This window comes from Gopherus flavomarginatus, chromosome 6, assembly GCF_025201925.1.
Source record: "Gopherus flavomarginatus isolate rGopFla2 chromosome 6, rGopFla2.mat.asm, whole genome shotgun sequence".
NCBI lineage: Eukaryota > Metazoa > Chordata > Testudines > Testudinidae > Gopherus > Gopherus flavomarginatus.
In genome coordinates this window covers 96,244,771-96,259,809 of record NC_066622.1, presented here as the reverse complement: position 1 = coordinate 96,259,809, position 15,039 = coordinate 96,244,771, and the positions used below count along the sequence as shown (strand labels likewise).

Genomic DNA, 15,039 nt, shown 5'->3' with positions numbered 1-15,039 from the left:
AGAGCCCAGAGCAAGCAGGTCTCCTTCCCTGCGGTTTGCTGGGTGGCTCCGGGAACGCGAGAGCAAACCGCGGCGAAGCGGGTCTCCTTTCCCGGTTTGCTCTCTCGTTCCCGGAGCCCAGAGCAAGCAGATCTCCTTCCCTGCGGTTTGCTGGGTGGCTCCGGGAACGAGAGAGCAAACCGCGGGGAAGCGGGTCTCCTTTCCCGGTTTGCTCTCGCGTTCCCGGAACCCCCCTTGAAGCCGCCCAACAGCGCTGCAGTGTGGCCACATCTAACACCACTTGCAGCGCTGGTTGCTGTAAGTGTGGCCACTCTGCAGCGCTGGCCCTATACAGCTGTACTAATACAGCTGTAACAACCAGCGCTGCAAAACTTTAGATGTAGACATGGCCTCAGGCTCATGCACGCCGCGGGGAGGAAAGGTGGGCTTAGCTCGCTTGGGAAGAGGGGGGCCTCCTGGGCTTCACCCTACAAATCAGTCTCTGGCCTAGGAATGGGTAGGGGGCTGCATCGGCTTCTGAATTTCCAGGGGCCCATTTTCTCCTCACACACTAAGTTAGGGGAGGAAAGTAGGGTCACCAGATGTCCTGATTTTATAGGGACAGTCCTGATTTTGGGGTCTTTTTCAAATAGAGGCTCCTATTACGCCCCACCCCCTGTCCTGATTTTTCACATTTGCTGTCTGGTCACCCTAGAGGAAGGGCAGTGGCCTTGCCCACTTTCAAGGACACTTCATTCCAACAGCCCCTGGGGCAGGCTGTATAGAGAGTGCATCAGTGAAGAACGAAAGTTGCTCTCATGGGCGGGGCCTCAGTGACAATATCTGAGAAGAGGCTCCCAGCCCGAGCTGTTATTTTTCACTCTTGCCTTTTTTGTGTGGGCTGTGAGTGAGTTTTTGTTCCCAATACCCAAATTTCTTTTGTTCTACAAATTGCCTCAATAGAGTCTCTTTGCTGCTTGCAAATCGGCTCAGCTGACAACAATTAGCATCACAATAGCCTTTTGGCCCAGCAGCACCTCTTTGTTTCTCGGCCGCATTGCAATGGGGCAGAGGGAGAAGGCTTTCCGAGAACTGCGGAGAAGAGGAAATAAAGAGCGGCCATAAATCTACCAACTACAAATTGAGCCCCTGGAAGGGGGAAAAAAAATACAAGATTCATGTTTTCAGGCAGCATTTTATAACCAGTCTTAACTCCACACAAAACCCATGGGGATTTGGAGAAACTTTACACTGTAATTAGCAACTCGATTTTTTACAGTCGCTTGACAAAGCTAGAGTGCTTCCAGTTACAAGGAATAGAAAACGTGGCTGCTAACTGGAGTCTGGATCCCGCAAAATCCCCCGGGGCTCCGTCCCCGTCAGCGTGTTTCAGATTTTATTATTTTGCACCGAGTTAATTTAAGAGACAAACTTTAAACCCGCCCACACTGATCCGTAGAACTGCTTCTCTACCTTCAGCGTTATTCAGTGCAGTGTCACTGCATTGGTCTGAGTGATGGGGATTCTTTGGGGGCAAGGACCGAGCTTTATACATGTTTTGTAAAGCGCCCTTTAAATACCTAGAGTGCTCTATCATTATCAGCACTAACTATGCTACATTCATTTGCACACAACTCCTGAAAGTTACTTACATTTTTAGCATGCGATAGCAACAACGAAAAGATGTTTTATTTCGTTTTTAACTGCTCAGCTAAACAAATGATAACGACACCGGGAAAAGAGACCATGTAATTCTGTAGAGCAATTGCCTCAGGGATTTTAAAGATGCTTAGAACAGGAGGCTACTGAGTATAAATGCTGAGGTGCAGCTGCATTTGAAACTGCAATAATGAGGCCAAATTCTGCTCGCTTTACGCAAAACTCCCACTGAAGTCAATGGTAGAGAGAGAGTAAAGGAAGCAGGATGAGTCATGATTTCCAATCACTCCACGTCAAACAGGATAAAAGTCAGCGAGAAGTCCAACTGTGCTGCAGAAGGAAGAGAAGCTGCATTGTGGCTTTGGTTTATCTAGGGAAATATTATACCAGAGACATTCCGACCGCCCACAAGGCCACAGCACTGTTTATACAATTCTCTACTTCTTATTCCATAATTTGTGGATCCTCTGTCCCAAGATGTGCATTGTGAGGAAACTGTGACCTACTGAATACTCACCACGTTCCACCCCAGAGCCAGCTGCATCTTAAGGATGAAGCGATTCCTAGGCCAAATCCTGCTACTCTTATTCATGAAAATATCCCCATTGAAGTTAATGGGACCTCTAGTAAGGCAAGAAGCTTTGGCTCATAATGTATAAATAACCTCAATCTCTTTTGGGGGATGAAATATGAAATATTCTTTTTTACAAATGCCTGAGTTGTGTTCAGACGAAGACTAGTTTAAGAATCTTTGTGCGTGAAAAGTGAGGGAAGTTCAACAACATCAAGAACATATTTAAATAATTTCATATTTAACTAAAGACTAGGAAATAGTGCTTTTATAAGGAAAGTGCTCTAGAGGCAATTTTCCTAACAAAAAGAATCTACTCCCCCATTCATGGAAATATTCCTCAAGTGTTGAAGCAGCTACACTAGAAAACCTGACTTAAAAAAAAAAAGTAGCAAAATATATTGCTGTCCTATAACCCTCCTTCCTACTGTGAATGTCTCATTCAGCGCTACTATAACACTTCTAACCTGAAGTTTCCAGGTGCACACTTTTCTCGTCCTGTAAACAACTGAATATTGCAAGAAACCACCAAAAACTCATTAATCTCGTGTTATTAGATTAAATCCCCAGGCATTAAACAACACCTTCCTTCATTCGTCTGTTTGCTGTTCCCCTCCATCCGGGTTTTGATTAGTGCCATATATCTTCTCTCTGAATTCAAGTAGAAAACTTCAGCGGAAGTGAAATGGATTACTTGTGAAAAATGATAAGAAGAAAGAGATTAGACTGAGTTTTATATATAAATAGCGTATATGGTGGTGGCGTTAGTAAGTGCGAGCGTTTTATGGAGCTTGTATTATCAAGATTTTCTTCTCTCATTTTTTTTAGCAATTCTACTTGGTACTTTCAAAACTGCTCGCCGCACTGCGATGTTTTGCCCTGCAGAGAGGAATGTGCGTACCAGCTGCATAACTCTCCCAGAATGTTTTCATAAGTGTTAACACAATAACGCACATGAAGGTGTTATTAAGCCCACAACAGCCAAGCAGCTAGGATTGTTACGTTTAGTCTACATTAAGTGTGAAGTTTTGATTGCATGTGAGAGAAGATCCGCTGAGATATGTCGGTAGGATGAGGCGACTTCAGGACAGAATAGCGGCCGCAATTTTTGAGACTACTAGGAGTTGGATGCAGGGATCAAAGGCATTATGTAAAGCCCTATGTTTCTCTTTGTTTCTGCATTTAAAGTGGAGCCCGCTAGCAATATTCTACGGACAGTAGCATGCCCAACTCTTTGGTGACTCATTGGTTGGTAGCCCCAAATGTGTGTGCTAAAAATTCTTCTGCAAAGACACTGTACTATAACAGCTCTAAAAGAGACAGGCTTTATTTTCTTTTTTTTTAATTAACACCACCAAACCTGTTTAGTACAATCATTCAAACCGGTGCCAAAAATAATCTTATGTACAAAATATATATTCGTTACGAAATATAATCAATAAATACCAACAGTGAAAAATTAATATAATTTACCATTTCCAAGTACAAAAATTTGATTTTTAAAGACGTGCTACCATCTTATATCAAAAAGAACTTTGTCTGAAACTTACCAACCGGTGAAATATTGATCACATACACCCAAACCGCCCACACGTGAGCGAGAGATTCCCCAATTACAAAAAGAAAAAAAGTATCTCCCTCTAAACACTCAGAGTTCCTAACGCACCCTACGTGCTCCGGCTCTAGCAGGAGCCCTGGAAAGTGCATATCCATTGGATTGATCCCCATTAAGTTTTAAGGCAAAGCGGGAAAAGCTGATTTCAGAGAGTCACTTGAAAGATCGTTCTCCTCTCCTGGGGCCGGGAGGCAGCGCGTGTCCAAAGAGGCGCATGGTTTAACCATCTGTGCATCGTTTTTGGGTTTGCAGCTGCAAACAAGTGAAGGGAAAGAAAGAGAGAAGGGGGATAAGTCCCCAAAACACAGTCCTAGCCTCAGACAAACTCTGGGAAGGCATGAGGGCTGTGCCTGAGGCAGGCCGGGGCGTCCGCAGCCTGGTAAGAGCGCCCTTCCTCCAGGGAGTCAGTAGGGCTCAGGCTGCCAGTCTGGGAGACTGGAGAGTACAGAGAGTCCCATTCACAAGGCGAGATGCTGCCGGGACTGGTCAGCTCCAGCAGGCAGGCGGTGGTAGGAGGCTGCCGGAAAGGCTCCCTGGCCAGCTCCTGCTGCCCCACACTCAGGAGGCTGTGGTCGGCCATCCGCAGGGTTTCGGTCAGTGCCCAGATGTAGTTATGGGCAAACCTAAGCGTCTCAATCTTGGTGAGCTTGGCGTCGTCGGGGAAGGTGGGGAGGACGCTGCGAAGAGCATCCAGGGCGGAGTTGAGGTTGTGCATGCGGTTCCTTTCCCTGTCGTTGGCTTTCATCCTGCGGTTCCTCTTCTGCTTCGTCAGCACCACTTCGCTTTTGGCTTTTGTGCGTCCCCTTCTGGCCTTCTGTTTCTTCTGCGGGCACTCCGGAGAGGGCCCCTCGTCTGCAGGGCAGCCTCCTGCCTGCAGCCGAGCCAGGGAAGGGTTGGGAGAGGAAGGCAGGCTACCAGTGCCAAGGGAGGAAGCGGAGCCTTCATCATCAGACACACTGTAGTACTGCACGCCCTCACTGTTCACCTGGGCACCAGGAGAGCAATCAGTCTTGGGAGACATCCTGCAGGGAAACCCAGGGCACAGGGAATCGTCAGTTTCCATTCTGCTCCATGTACGCTACACAACAAAATCGGTTCATACGGACACTCTGGGGACTGATCCTGTGTCTAATTCAGGGCAACAAGGCAGCTGGGACTCTCGGATCTGTAGGCTATGGGGGGTGGGGGGAGATCCCAGGTACTCGTAAAATATAGATTTAGATCCGAGTGGGCAATAACTCCCCGCTGCTATTGGCAGAAAGAGTGAGGGGGGCGCTTACCTGGATCCCCTGGGGGTGAAGCTGGCGCTGAGGGAGTAGCACTGTTGCAAGAACCCAGCCAAATTGGTCCCCTTGTCTTCTGACCCCTTGGGGATGCGGAGCAGCCTCCTATCAAGTGCAGTAGAGTGAAGGCTTTGCGTCAGGCACACGACCGCCTTTGAGCTCCTATATATACCGGCCTGAGACAATGGGGATTTCCTGATCAATACAGCGTGTGCCCCCTTGGCACGCTTTATCTTATCAGCCCGGTTGGAGTGTGCCTGGCTCATTCCTGCCCACCACCGGCCAATCAGAGAGGCGGCTTGGGGCCGAGCCACGCGAGCCCCTCACTACTCCTCGCACAGCTGGAATCCCAACAAAGGCCCGCGTGGGGAGGAGGAGCAGGAAGAAGAGGGGAGGCTACAGCCCCATTCTCCCTCGGCGATAGTCCTGAAAGGATCGTTTCAGCAGCTCTAGGGTCACCAGAGAACACGCCCTTCAGCTGAGAAACTTTCCTTTGCACCTAGTTTTTTCTGCACCACCTCGCTCTGGCAGGACACGGCTGGTGCTCACCCTACACAGGATCGGTGCTCCTTTAGCCCCTGAACTCAGCTGCTTCTCCTCCTCTTGAAGCTAGTTGCTATTTCACTATAACTGATTAACTGGCGTGCCCATACGAGGTGCTGCCCGCACCTGCTTCAGCCAGGAGAGATGATCCAAAGTAAATAACCCAACTAGCGCCAGCTTCTCACAAGGTTACAGTTTATTCATTTCTTCCATTCTGGGGGTAGGGGGAAAGGGGCCCCATTAGCCCTGTGGTCGAGCAAAATCCCTAGCAGTTCCCATGCACCCTAGTTCAGATTTCCGATTCCCTGTAGGCATTACCAACAGTAAACCACTCCCAACAATCTTTCAAAGCTACACAAGAATGGCGCAAAATTCTTAAACACGCCTGATCCCTTGTTTTCAGACTTGGCAAGGGCAAAGCAGCTCTTGTTGGGCTCAACGCCTACCGAGAACTGGATATCTGAATATCTGATCTAATGTAGCCCAGTTCGGGGGTGGGAAGAAATGGTGGGACGAACAACAAACAAAATTATTTCTTTTCTTTAGTAAATCCCTTCGGAAGGTACTTTAAATGATACATTTAAATGATCTCAGTGCCAACTTTTCTTTTTCCTGCAAGCCCACCTAATTTTAAGGATGGTGAAACATGATCTCAGAGATATTTAAGCAGCAGCAACCTTATACACACAAATCCCCAACATAAGAAGTAACTTCACAGTTTGTTTTAGGCACAGATAGACACACTGGAGGTTTCCACAGATGAATACTTGAAACCCACTTTTTAAAATTTAGATTCATACAAAAAAATTGAGTTTCCAAGAAGAAAAAAATATGTTGAGAAAAATAACAATGTTCTATGTATGTCTTCTTTGCCTTTGCCTTGCCCTGTCAAACCAAGCTGGTGATTCTTGTTCTTCATCACCAAGCATTCTTGACACCAACCGTTTTCATGCCCTATTTCAGTGTCTTGAACCACCTTTTACTAGGTCCGTCTCATGGTCTTTGTCCCCTGACTACAAGCTCTTGTACTCTCTGGCCAACATATACCACAGCTAGGCATCTCCTATGACCCAGCCATCTCAGCTGATACTCCTCAGCTTTTCTGTGATGAGGGCAACCTGCATCATGCCTCCTACTATTTAATTGCATAGCCTATCAGCTCTCATCTTGCCCAGCATGCACCTAAGCATTCTCACTTGGGCAGTGTGAAGTGTTGTTGTTCTCTCTCCCTCATTGGCCAGCATTCTGACCCATACCTCATGGCAGGCCTAATCCTGATTTTATATAAATTACACTTTAGTTTAGTTGGCATATTCTTATCACAGAGAATTCCCATCAGTTCCTTCCACTTGCACCAAATGCAACACTTGCAGCTCCTAACATCCACATCCACATCATGGTTCAACACTCAATAGAGGTATTTAAATTGTTTAAATGTAAATTAAGTGTCTCTATGTATACATATAATAAAATGCAGGTACCATATTAGCCAAATAAAACAAGGAGTCCTAACCCTGAGAAAACAGGCAACGAGAGACTTTAAAGGAAAAGCATATCCTGAAGCAGTAAGAATTCCTGCGGTTGCTATATTTATACTGTTCAGGGAGCTTTGGGAAATATTTCTATAGATCAACTAACAGTAAACTGCTTCAACTTGATTCTATGTGTGTAGGCTCAGATACTTTGGACAACCCTTTCATCACTTGAATCCAGTACAGTCTTTTATATACCCTTTTTCTCTTTGGTGAATTAAGCACAAAGATCCTAAGAAGCCTACGCCGGGCAGCTGTAATGAACTGGGGTAATATGTTAAGCCTTGATCAAGGTAAATAGAATAGTACTTAATAATTGCCTCAAGTTCACATTCCCTTGCTCATGAGACACTTGTCCCACTATGTAAGTTGACCTCCTAAAACACATGCTCCCTTTGGTCCCCTTCCCCTCTCTCCACCGTACAAGAGGAAAGGACAGAAGACACCTGTGAACTTCTTCACTATCACCTCCTCTATGGAGCAGACTGCAAAGCTGGAGGAGTCTCCCAGAGTGCGCTTGCCCACTCTCCATAAAGAAAAGCAAGATGGTGAGGCCTCGCCTAGGTCATTCGACACCCCCAAAGAAAGGCTCTGTATCTATATCTGTTTATACAGGCCCCAAACTGTGGTATCTAAGCAGCTTGCCCAGCAATAATCAAGGAACCATCCTTCAGATTTGGTTCTGCCCTTCAGCATGCCTGCCCACTACTCTACAACCAGATACTTGGGGGAAGAGGGCAGTCTTACTAGGTAGGCCTGTTGCCCCTCTCATTCAAGGGGCATCTGAGAGGGAAGGCCTCTCTGGCCAGGCTCTCACTCCCCTCCCTTATAGGAGCAGAATGGTTTTCATGCCAGGTTGTGATCCTGGTTTCCAACATGGCCAAATTAACTTGGAAAAATATATAGATATATGATGTGAATAAGGAAAAAATAAGTCAACATCTGTATTTAGTTTGAATGAACCACTAGTTCAGTAGGTGGAGGAACACCACTGGATGGTGAGGGCTTAATCTTATAAATAGCTGAGAGCACAACAAATCCTCTGGATTAGAACCTTATGCAGGCTTCTAAAAATTAGGCAGGAGACCAAAACAATAGAAAACAGACGCGATCCAAGCAGTGAGGATGGAAACCAATGGCATTTAGCTATTAGCCCAGTAGTGGGACAGTTTGGTTTTCTTTACATTGTAGGAGGCTGATGTTCCAGCCTGTGCGTGAGAAAAAAACATCCCCCATTAAGATGAGTATAAGGTTTTGCTCTCAAGACTCAGCTGGACTGAACAAAGTTATTAGGTCCTTTGGCCAAAAAAGATAACTTGTTTGGCTTTTGGGGAGGTCCAGTGAAAAGGAACTCTGCTGGGAAACTTGTTCCCTGCAAGTCGTCCGGGAGAAGTGGGGAAGCGCCCGATGAGCGCAGCTAGATGCTTTCTTTCCCAAGGACGAAGTGGAGCTTTTCCCAGCACCCGCAGGGAATGGTTTGGAGCCCTGTTGCAGACAGAATCCCCGGAAAAGGTGATGTCACCAATTCTGGGACCTAAACTCTTTTTTCCCCTGAAGAACTCGCTCAGAGCAAAGGATCAGGAGCAGTCACTTCAGTGCGCAAAACGTGCCAGGGGTTTTTGCGCAATAGCTAGTCTGAGCAGCATGAATTGTCTCTGCCGGGGGCAGGTTTACTTTCCCAGGGTTTCGATTTTAAAGGCTATGACATTTCTAAATGTCCAGAAGCCATTCATCGACCAGAGGGGGGAAGAGACAAGAGTGCTTCTAAAGCACACACAATATGGTTTGGAAGCCTTTAAAGGTTCACTTTCCTTCACCAAAACCACTCCTGACATCACTGGAGTTTGGCCGTGGGGATTCGGGCTGGGAGCTGTAACGGATATCTATGTGTAAAGCGGTGGTGCTGAAACAGCTCCTTCTCTAGGGCTGGAAACGTGTCCTCTGGCCCTTCACTGCTTGCCCACTTCGGCAGGGATCTTTGGGCTCCCCGCTCCCCAGCTTGGCACTTGGTGCCCCTTTGCGCACTGCAGTCTCCAGAAGCGCAGGAGAGAGGCAGGGTTAACATGAGGCTCCCAAGGGCATGTGCATCTGGTGAGTGCCTGTGATTGCTTTTAAAAGGGAGGCTGCTTGGGGTTTGAAAGCCTTGATCGTTCATTTTTCAGGGGGACTGGAAGGAGGGGGCACTTTTCTTCCCTCTCGAATTTTGTGTGCCCTTTTAGATTTGCAACAAGGGAAAAATGAATAGCAAGGCCCTGGCAGATTTTTGTGCTTGTGCAAATGGTTGACTAAAATCTGGTGAGCGAGTTTCCAACCCTTAGACTGCCCACTTCAAACGTCCTTCAAACAAAAGCTGAAGAGGAAAAGAAAGCCCCACCTGGTACCACTGTTTGCTAAAATAATAATAAATAGATTTCGTTTAATAAATAATTACAAGAGATTGTAAAGTGAAGTGCTTTGGGAAACATTAATCATGGGGCTGGGGGCAGTCATCACCTGCTGGGAAACAAGGCGACTTTATTGTTAAATCACCTTCACACTGCCACTTTCTGATAACTCTCTCCTATTGCCACAATGACTGGTCGGTTCTGTTTACTCATAGTTAGCATAACAAGCACAATATTACCACAAACGTGATAAAAATCTAGAGGGGGACTGCATTAGGTTCCTACTCACACCTGTCTGGGCAGCTTCAATACAGAGCTGGCATTAAATGGCCCTTCCAGGAGGGGCCCTTATGTCGTTTACATTGGACTATATTATGCTACTTTATAACAGGTTTACTGCAATCCCTATCTCCCTGCCCTATTTGCCTTATTTTATTGAAAACATATGGTAACCAGTTCAGCTCCATCCCATCTTTCATCTGCCAGACGTTGGGGATGTTTTGCAATCTGGGGCTTGCCTGCAGGCTGCTCTGACCAACTGGTGCTGTTTAATTTAAGGAAAGGAGTTGAGATAACACTTGGCCTGTTTTTGTCTCGCTCCCGCACACAAACTTCGAATGTAAATACAATTTAATAAAATAAAATAAACGGTCTGCACCAGAGGCAGCCCCATGCGCTCTGGGAGCCTTTTTGGATAGGTGAGAGGGCCACCATATGCCATTTTACAGGCGAGCCCAATGCGCACTGGAAGCACTTGGGATGGGGAAACACACAAGAAGGGAGAAAAGCGATGGGGCTCCCAAAGTGGCCAGAGCTTTTATTTACACGTCCCCGAGTCCCCCATTTAGCAAATGACAAACAAACTCTTGAGATAGTTTTAGCGGAAACTAAGGAGCCTGGCAGCACTGAATGCGTGAAAAGGTGCAGTGCGCACGGAAACACCTGTTGTGGGAGCGGAGGCGTCTCAGAGCCCCGCTTCTCTGCTTTCCTTTCCTCCCCCTCCCACCCCAGCCAGGATGTGGAAGACTATTAAAAAGATACTGTGATTTGTGGTGACATATGTTTAGCGAATATGTGCATACTCTTCACAGACAGAGAGAGCAGCTGCTCTGACTAACATACCTACCCATAATATAATACCTGTGGCAGGCATCCTTGCGCCCTCTTTTGAGATGACAGACCCACTAATCTTGCTGACAACGGCTCTATTTTGTGACTTTATTGTCAAGTTCAACAGATGTACATTTCTCTCTACCCCCCCTCCAACTCTCACCCACGCATACACAAATGTGTTGTTACGACACAAGGCCACATATGCCAGGCGCGAGGTGCACATATGCCCCCCTTTGTGAAAGGCAGCTAATTCCAACAATATTTTTTCCCGAGGTAAAAAACAAACCAAACTGCACCAAGTGGAGATCTGCACGTGCCATGAACTATATCTTCCCTTCTGCGAGTATCAAGGGTGCGCACCCAGAGCTGAGCCAACAAGGGCAAGTTGGCTTGAAGGCTGGGAAGCCTGACGAATGATTCTTAGCATTCACTCTAGGGGCCTGGCAGGTGTAACGTCATTAAAACAGGGGATTAAAGATGGTTCAGACAAAATCCTTACAAAGACCTCTCTGGTCTGGGCCCCGGGGAAATTTGTGTTTGTCCCAGCAGCATCATGCGCCTCCTTCTACGACCTACCCACTGGGAAAGCTGAGCCAAATCACTGGGAAGGCAGTAGGAAAAATATCCTGTATCTTTGGTCTCAGAGGCATCTTTTCCCCTTGGGCAGAGCTCTGGTCCGGTTTGACACGTAGGATACAGAAGTTAGTGGGAAAGGAAGAGGTAGGGACCAGGGGGCAACAGATCTGGCCTTGCGTGAGAGTGGATGCCAACTGAAAAGGCTTTACTACAACGAATTTCTAGAAACGAGTTTTCGAGCAGGCTATGAAATTAAAACTGTAGGGACTAGAGCGAGCCTCGGGGAGTCTGATAATCAAATCGGACTCGTCTGTAAAATACTCTGAACAAGGGAAGAGGACCCGTTTGTTTCCCCCTCCGCGTGCTGGTAAGTTTCCCAAGACACCTTTGAGGGAGACATTGACATTTGAACATAGACTCCACCGTCCTTGTTACCAGAAATGCTTCCTGGGAACCCTGCAAAGAAACTCCTCACCTTCCGAAACAAGGGGCTTCCCCAAGGCACCCCCACTCCTGGAGGTGCCCGCTACTGATTTCTTTGGAGGAAAAGGAAGAGCAGAGTCCGGAAGAAACCTGGGGAAAGCCAGTTTGTGCGGATTATTTGCTCAGGGCAGACGCATTCCTTGATCTGCCTGCCTTTTCAAAGTGGGTCCTGCGAATGTGAAGAACACAAAATTTCGTAAGACTTTCCCTACACAGACCAGTACAATCAAATAAATACACACTCCGAATGATCATGTGTTGTGGTTTACTTATCGGAGAGGGGATAAAACATAAGAACCTAGTACTGGACCTCAGATATCCCGGTCCTTACTGTCAGTAGCTTGCGAACGGATTCCTTTGTCTTTTAAATGCACTTTCCTCCTTTCCTAATTAATCTACCCAGAGACTGTTTAGCCAGAGCGGTTTTATTTGTCTTTGGCTCTAAAGCCCAGTTCAGCATCCGTCTCTAAAAGGCACCTCCAGGGAAGGATTTCTGGCCTTGAAACGTGCCATCCCCTCTCCTCCAGAAAGAATGAAACATTCGAGGGCAAAGATCGGGGGGCAAGTGCCCCACAACCGGGCTACGCATTTAATTGATCAGGAATGAGGAGGGAAATGACGATCGTTCCCTTTCTCATCAGGCCGCCCCAGAGTGGGCAATCAGGCTAAACAGTGTCCCACTGTGCCCTTTCCCCAGGGTTTCTCCAGCCCCCTCCTCCCCCCCCTGGCGCGCGCACACTGACCTAAAGACATCTCCTGGGGTCCTCCTGGGAAATAATTAATTACTCAGCTAACTTTAAAACACTGTGCAGCAATCAGTCTTCAAGACAGTGAATAGGAAAAGCAGCAAAGGATGTTTAAAAAAGCCCCAACAAGTCCCATTTAGCACAGTAAATCTTCCTGCTGTTTAACTGTCTTTTGTGTGGCAAGTCCAAAAGGCAGCGCAAGAAAAAACAGCCCTGTCTACATAGAATAAGGTCTCTGGGATCTTCCTGAGCAACTTGCACACATGCTTGTGGGTTAGCTAGCAACAGGCAGCCCACCCCCAGCTCCTGAGCCAGGGCTATTGAAAAGTCTCAGCTTGCCACCAAAGGGCCCAGTCCTGCACAGCCTTCCTCCAGGAGTAACCCACTGGATGTCCACATGAGTAAGGACAACCTGCCTTAGGAAGGATTCTTGCAGGATGGGGCTCAACAGCTGTGAAGTTATTTAAAATGGGCTGGATCCTGCAGTCACCACCAGGCAAAAACTCAAAGGAAGACACTGAGCATGAAGTGCAGGATCAGGCCCAATGGCTTTAAACAGAACTTTCCCAACTGGTTGCAAAACGTGGCCATGCATGAAGGAATATGGCATAAGTGTGACATACTCTGCTGTCAGGTTAAAGGGTCCCATCTTTCTGCCACAAGAGTTAAAGGGAGTCGGATGGCAGCAGGATCCAGTCCCAAATCAGAGTACATATTTTAGTGAATAGATTTGAGGGAATGGGGGTACTGCTGTGTGAAAGCTTGGGGAAAGAGATTGGGTTCATATTTACATCAAGTACTTTTCCCTTCTGGGTTTTCAAAGGGCCATACTTCTAAATGGTAAGACAAACTTCTAGCTTAATCTTGAAGAATTTACTAAAGCAAAACTCTGATTGAAAGGGCAGTTTTCAGTGAGTGAGGAATAGGCCCTTAGGCTCCAGTTCATCCAGCCACATAAGCATGTGCCTAACTTGAAGCCTGTCAGTGGTTCCATTTACTTGAAGTCGCCTGCTTGAAGTTAGTCGTGTGCTTTAGTATCCTGCTGAATTGGGGACTTAAAGAGCAATTGTAATTAAAAATGGCAGATACAGATACAATTCAGGCAAAAGGAACCTTTCACCAGGTGAACTCTCTGGCTGCCCCAGTTTCCTTTAGCAACCTGGTGTGAAATGTTGAATTTTGATATAAGGATAAATGTGGGCAAGCCCTCCTTTAAAATGATCACTATATGGTCATATATATAGCAAACTATCAGCTTCCTAAACAAAACCTCCATTCTGGACAAAGCAATTTTTTCTAGGCATTTTGAGGTCCTAACAGATCAATCAAGTTATAATTGGCTCCAACCGGTACTCCTATCAGCAGTTAAATTCTTCACCTGCCTCTAAGTGTCATTCAAAAAGATTCACAATTCTTTCTGGCCTCTGAAAATAATCAGAGAAATGGCTTTCACTCTAATATGAAAGCACCACTGATCAAAGGTTAAACACACCAAAACACGAGAATTGGCAAAGTGTAGCAATGAATGATTACTAAAAGCTGTAGTCCTTAAAACTGATTTTTTCTCTATAATAGTGAATACAAAGATCTGTCCAAGGATAATATCCTCTCCAAATGTCAGAGTAAAACACTGCCAGAAGATATATAAACAAAGTTGGAGCTTTCTTTTGTGAATTATTATATAGTATCAGTGGAATCTCTTAGGGTACGAAAGTGTCATTTCATAAGTCATAGAGGAAGAAGAGAAAGAGCTATGATGTGAAAATTAGCTGTGTTTTTGCACATCACATTTTATGCAAAATGAAGATGATAAACACAAATGCAGCTAGAAACACAAAAAGGTTGAGAATCTGGTACAAATATAACATGCAGAAGAGTGAATAACATTTTTATAACCACACACAGAAAAAGTTATGTTAGAAGAACATTATTACAGCCACAAAGTCAAGCATCAAAAAGTTAGGAAATTACAGAATTAAAGTTGCCTGTACAACCTCAATTCACCCTTCTCCCTTGTGCATATGCAGTATCATGCAATCTTTAACCACATGATCACATCCCACTTTTTCCAGAGAAGCCTTGTCTGGAATGGGCGACAGAGGATGGATCATCTAATGATTACCAGTTCTGTTCATTCCCTCTGGGGCACCTGGCATTGGCCACTGTCGGAAGACAGGATACTGGGCTAGATGGAGCTTTAGTCTGACCCAGTATGGCTGTTATTATGTTCCTATGTTGTCATTCTACATCTGGATGGTGCTCACTTAATGAGCAGCTACTCACTATTTTGTTTTATCTCCATTGCTCGGTATGTGGACCTCCGCCTTACTTCCTGCAAACCTATTCAAATCCTGCTCTGAAGACAGAATTATTAATTTTGTCAAGGTCTTTTCAGTGGCACTCACCACTGTAGCATCTGAGTGCTTCACAGCTATCAGTGAATTTATTTTCACAACACCTCTATGAGATGAGGGGGTGATATTATCCTCATTTTACAGATGTGAAACTGAGGCCCACATAAGATTGGCAAAAGTATCCACTAATTCTGGAGGCCC

General features: G+C 46.1%; 1 protein-coding gene across 1 annotated transcript; it reads right to left on the bottom strand.

The window, feature by feature from the left end:
• Nucleotides 1–4,140: 4,140 nt before the first annotated feature.
• NEUROG3 (neurogenin 3) lies at nucleotides 4,141–6,569 on the bottom strand. Its single transcript, XM_050959657.1, is given in 3 exon segments — nucleotides 4,141–4,846; nucleotides 5,105–5,283; nucleotides 6,429–6,569. Coding segments are annotated over 3 exon segments (1,026 nt in total).
• Nucleotides 6,570–15,039: the final 8,470 nt, after the last annotated feature.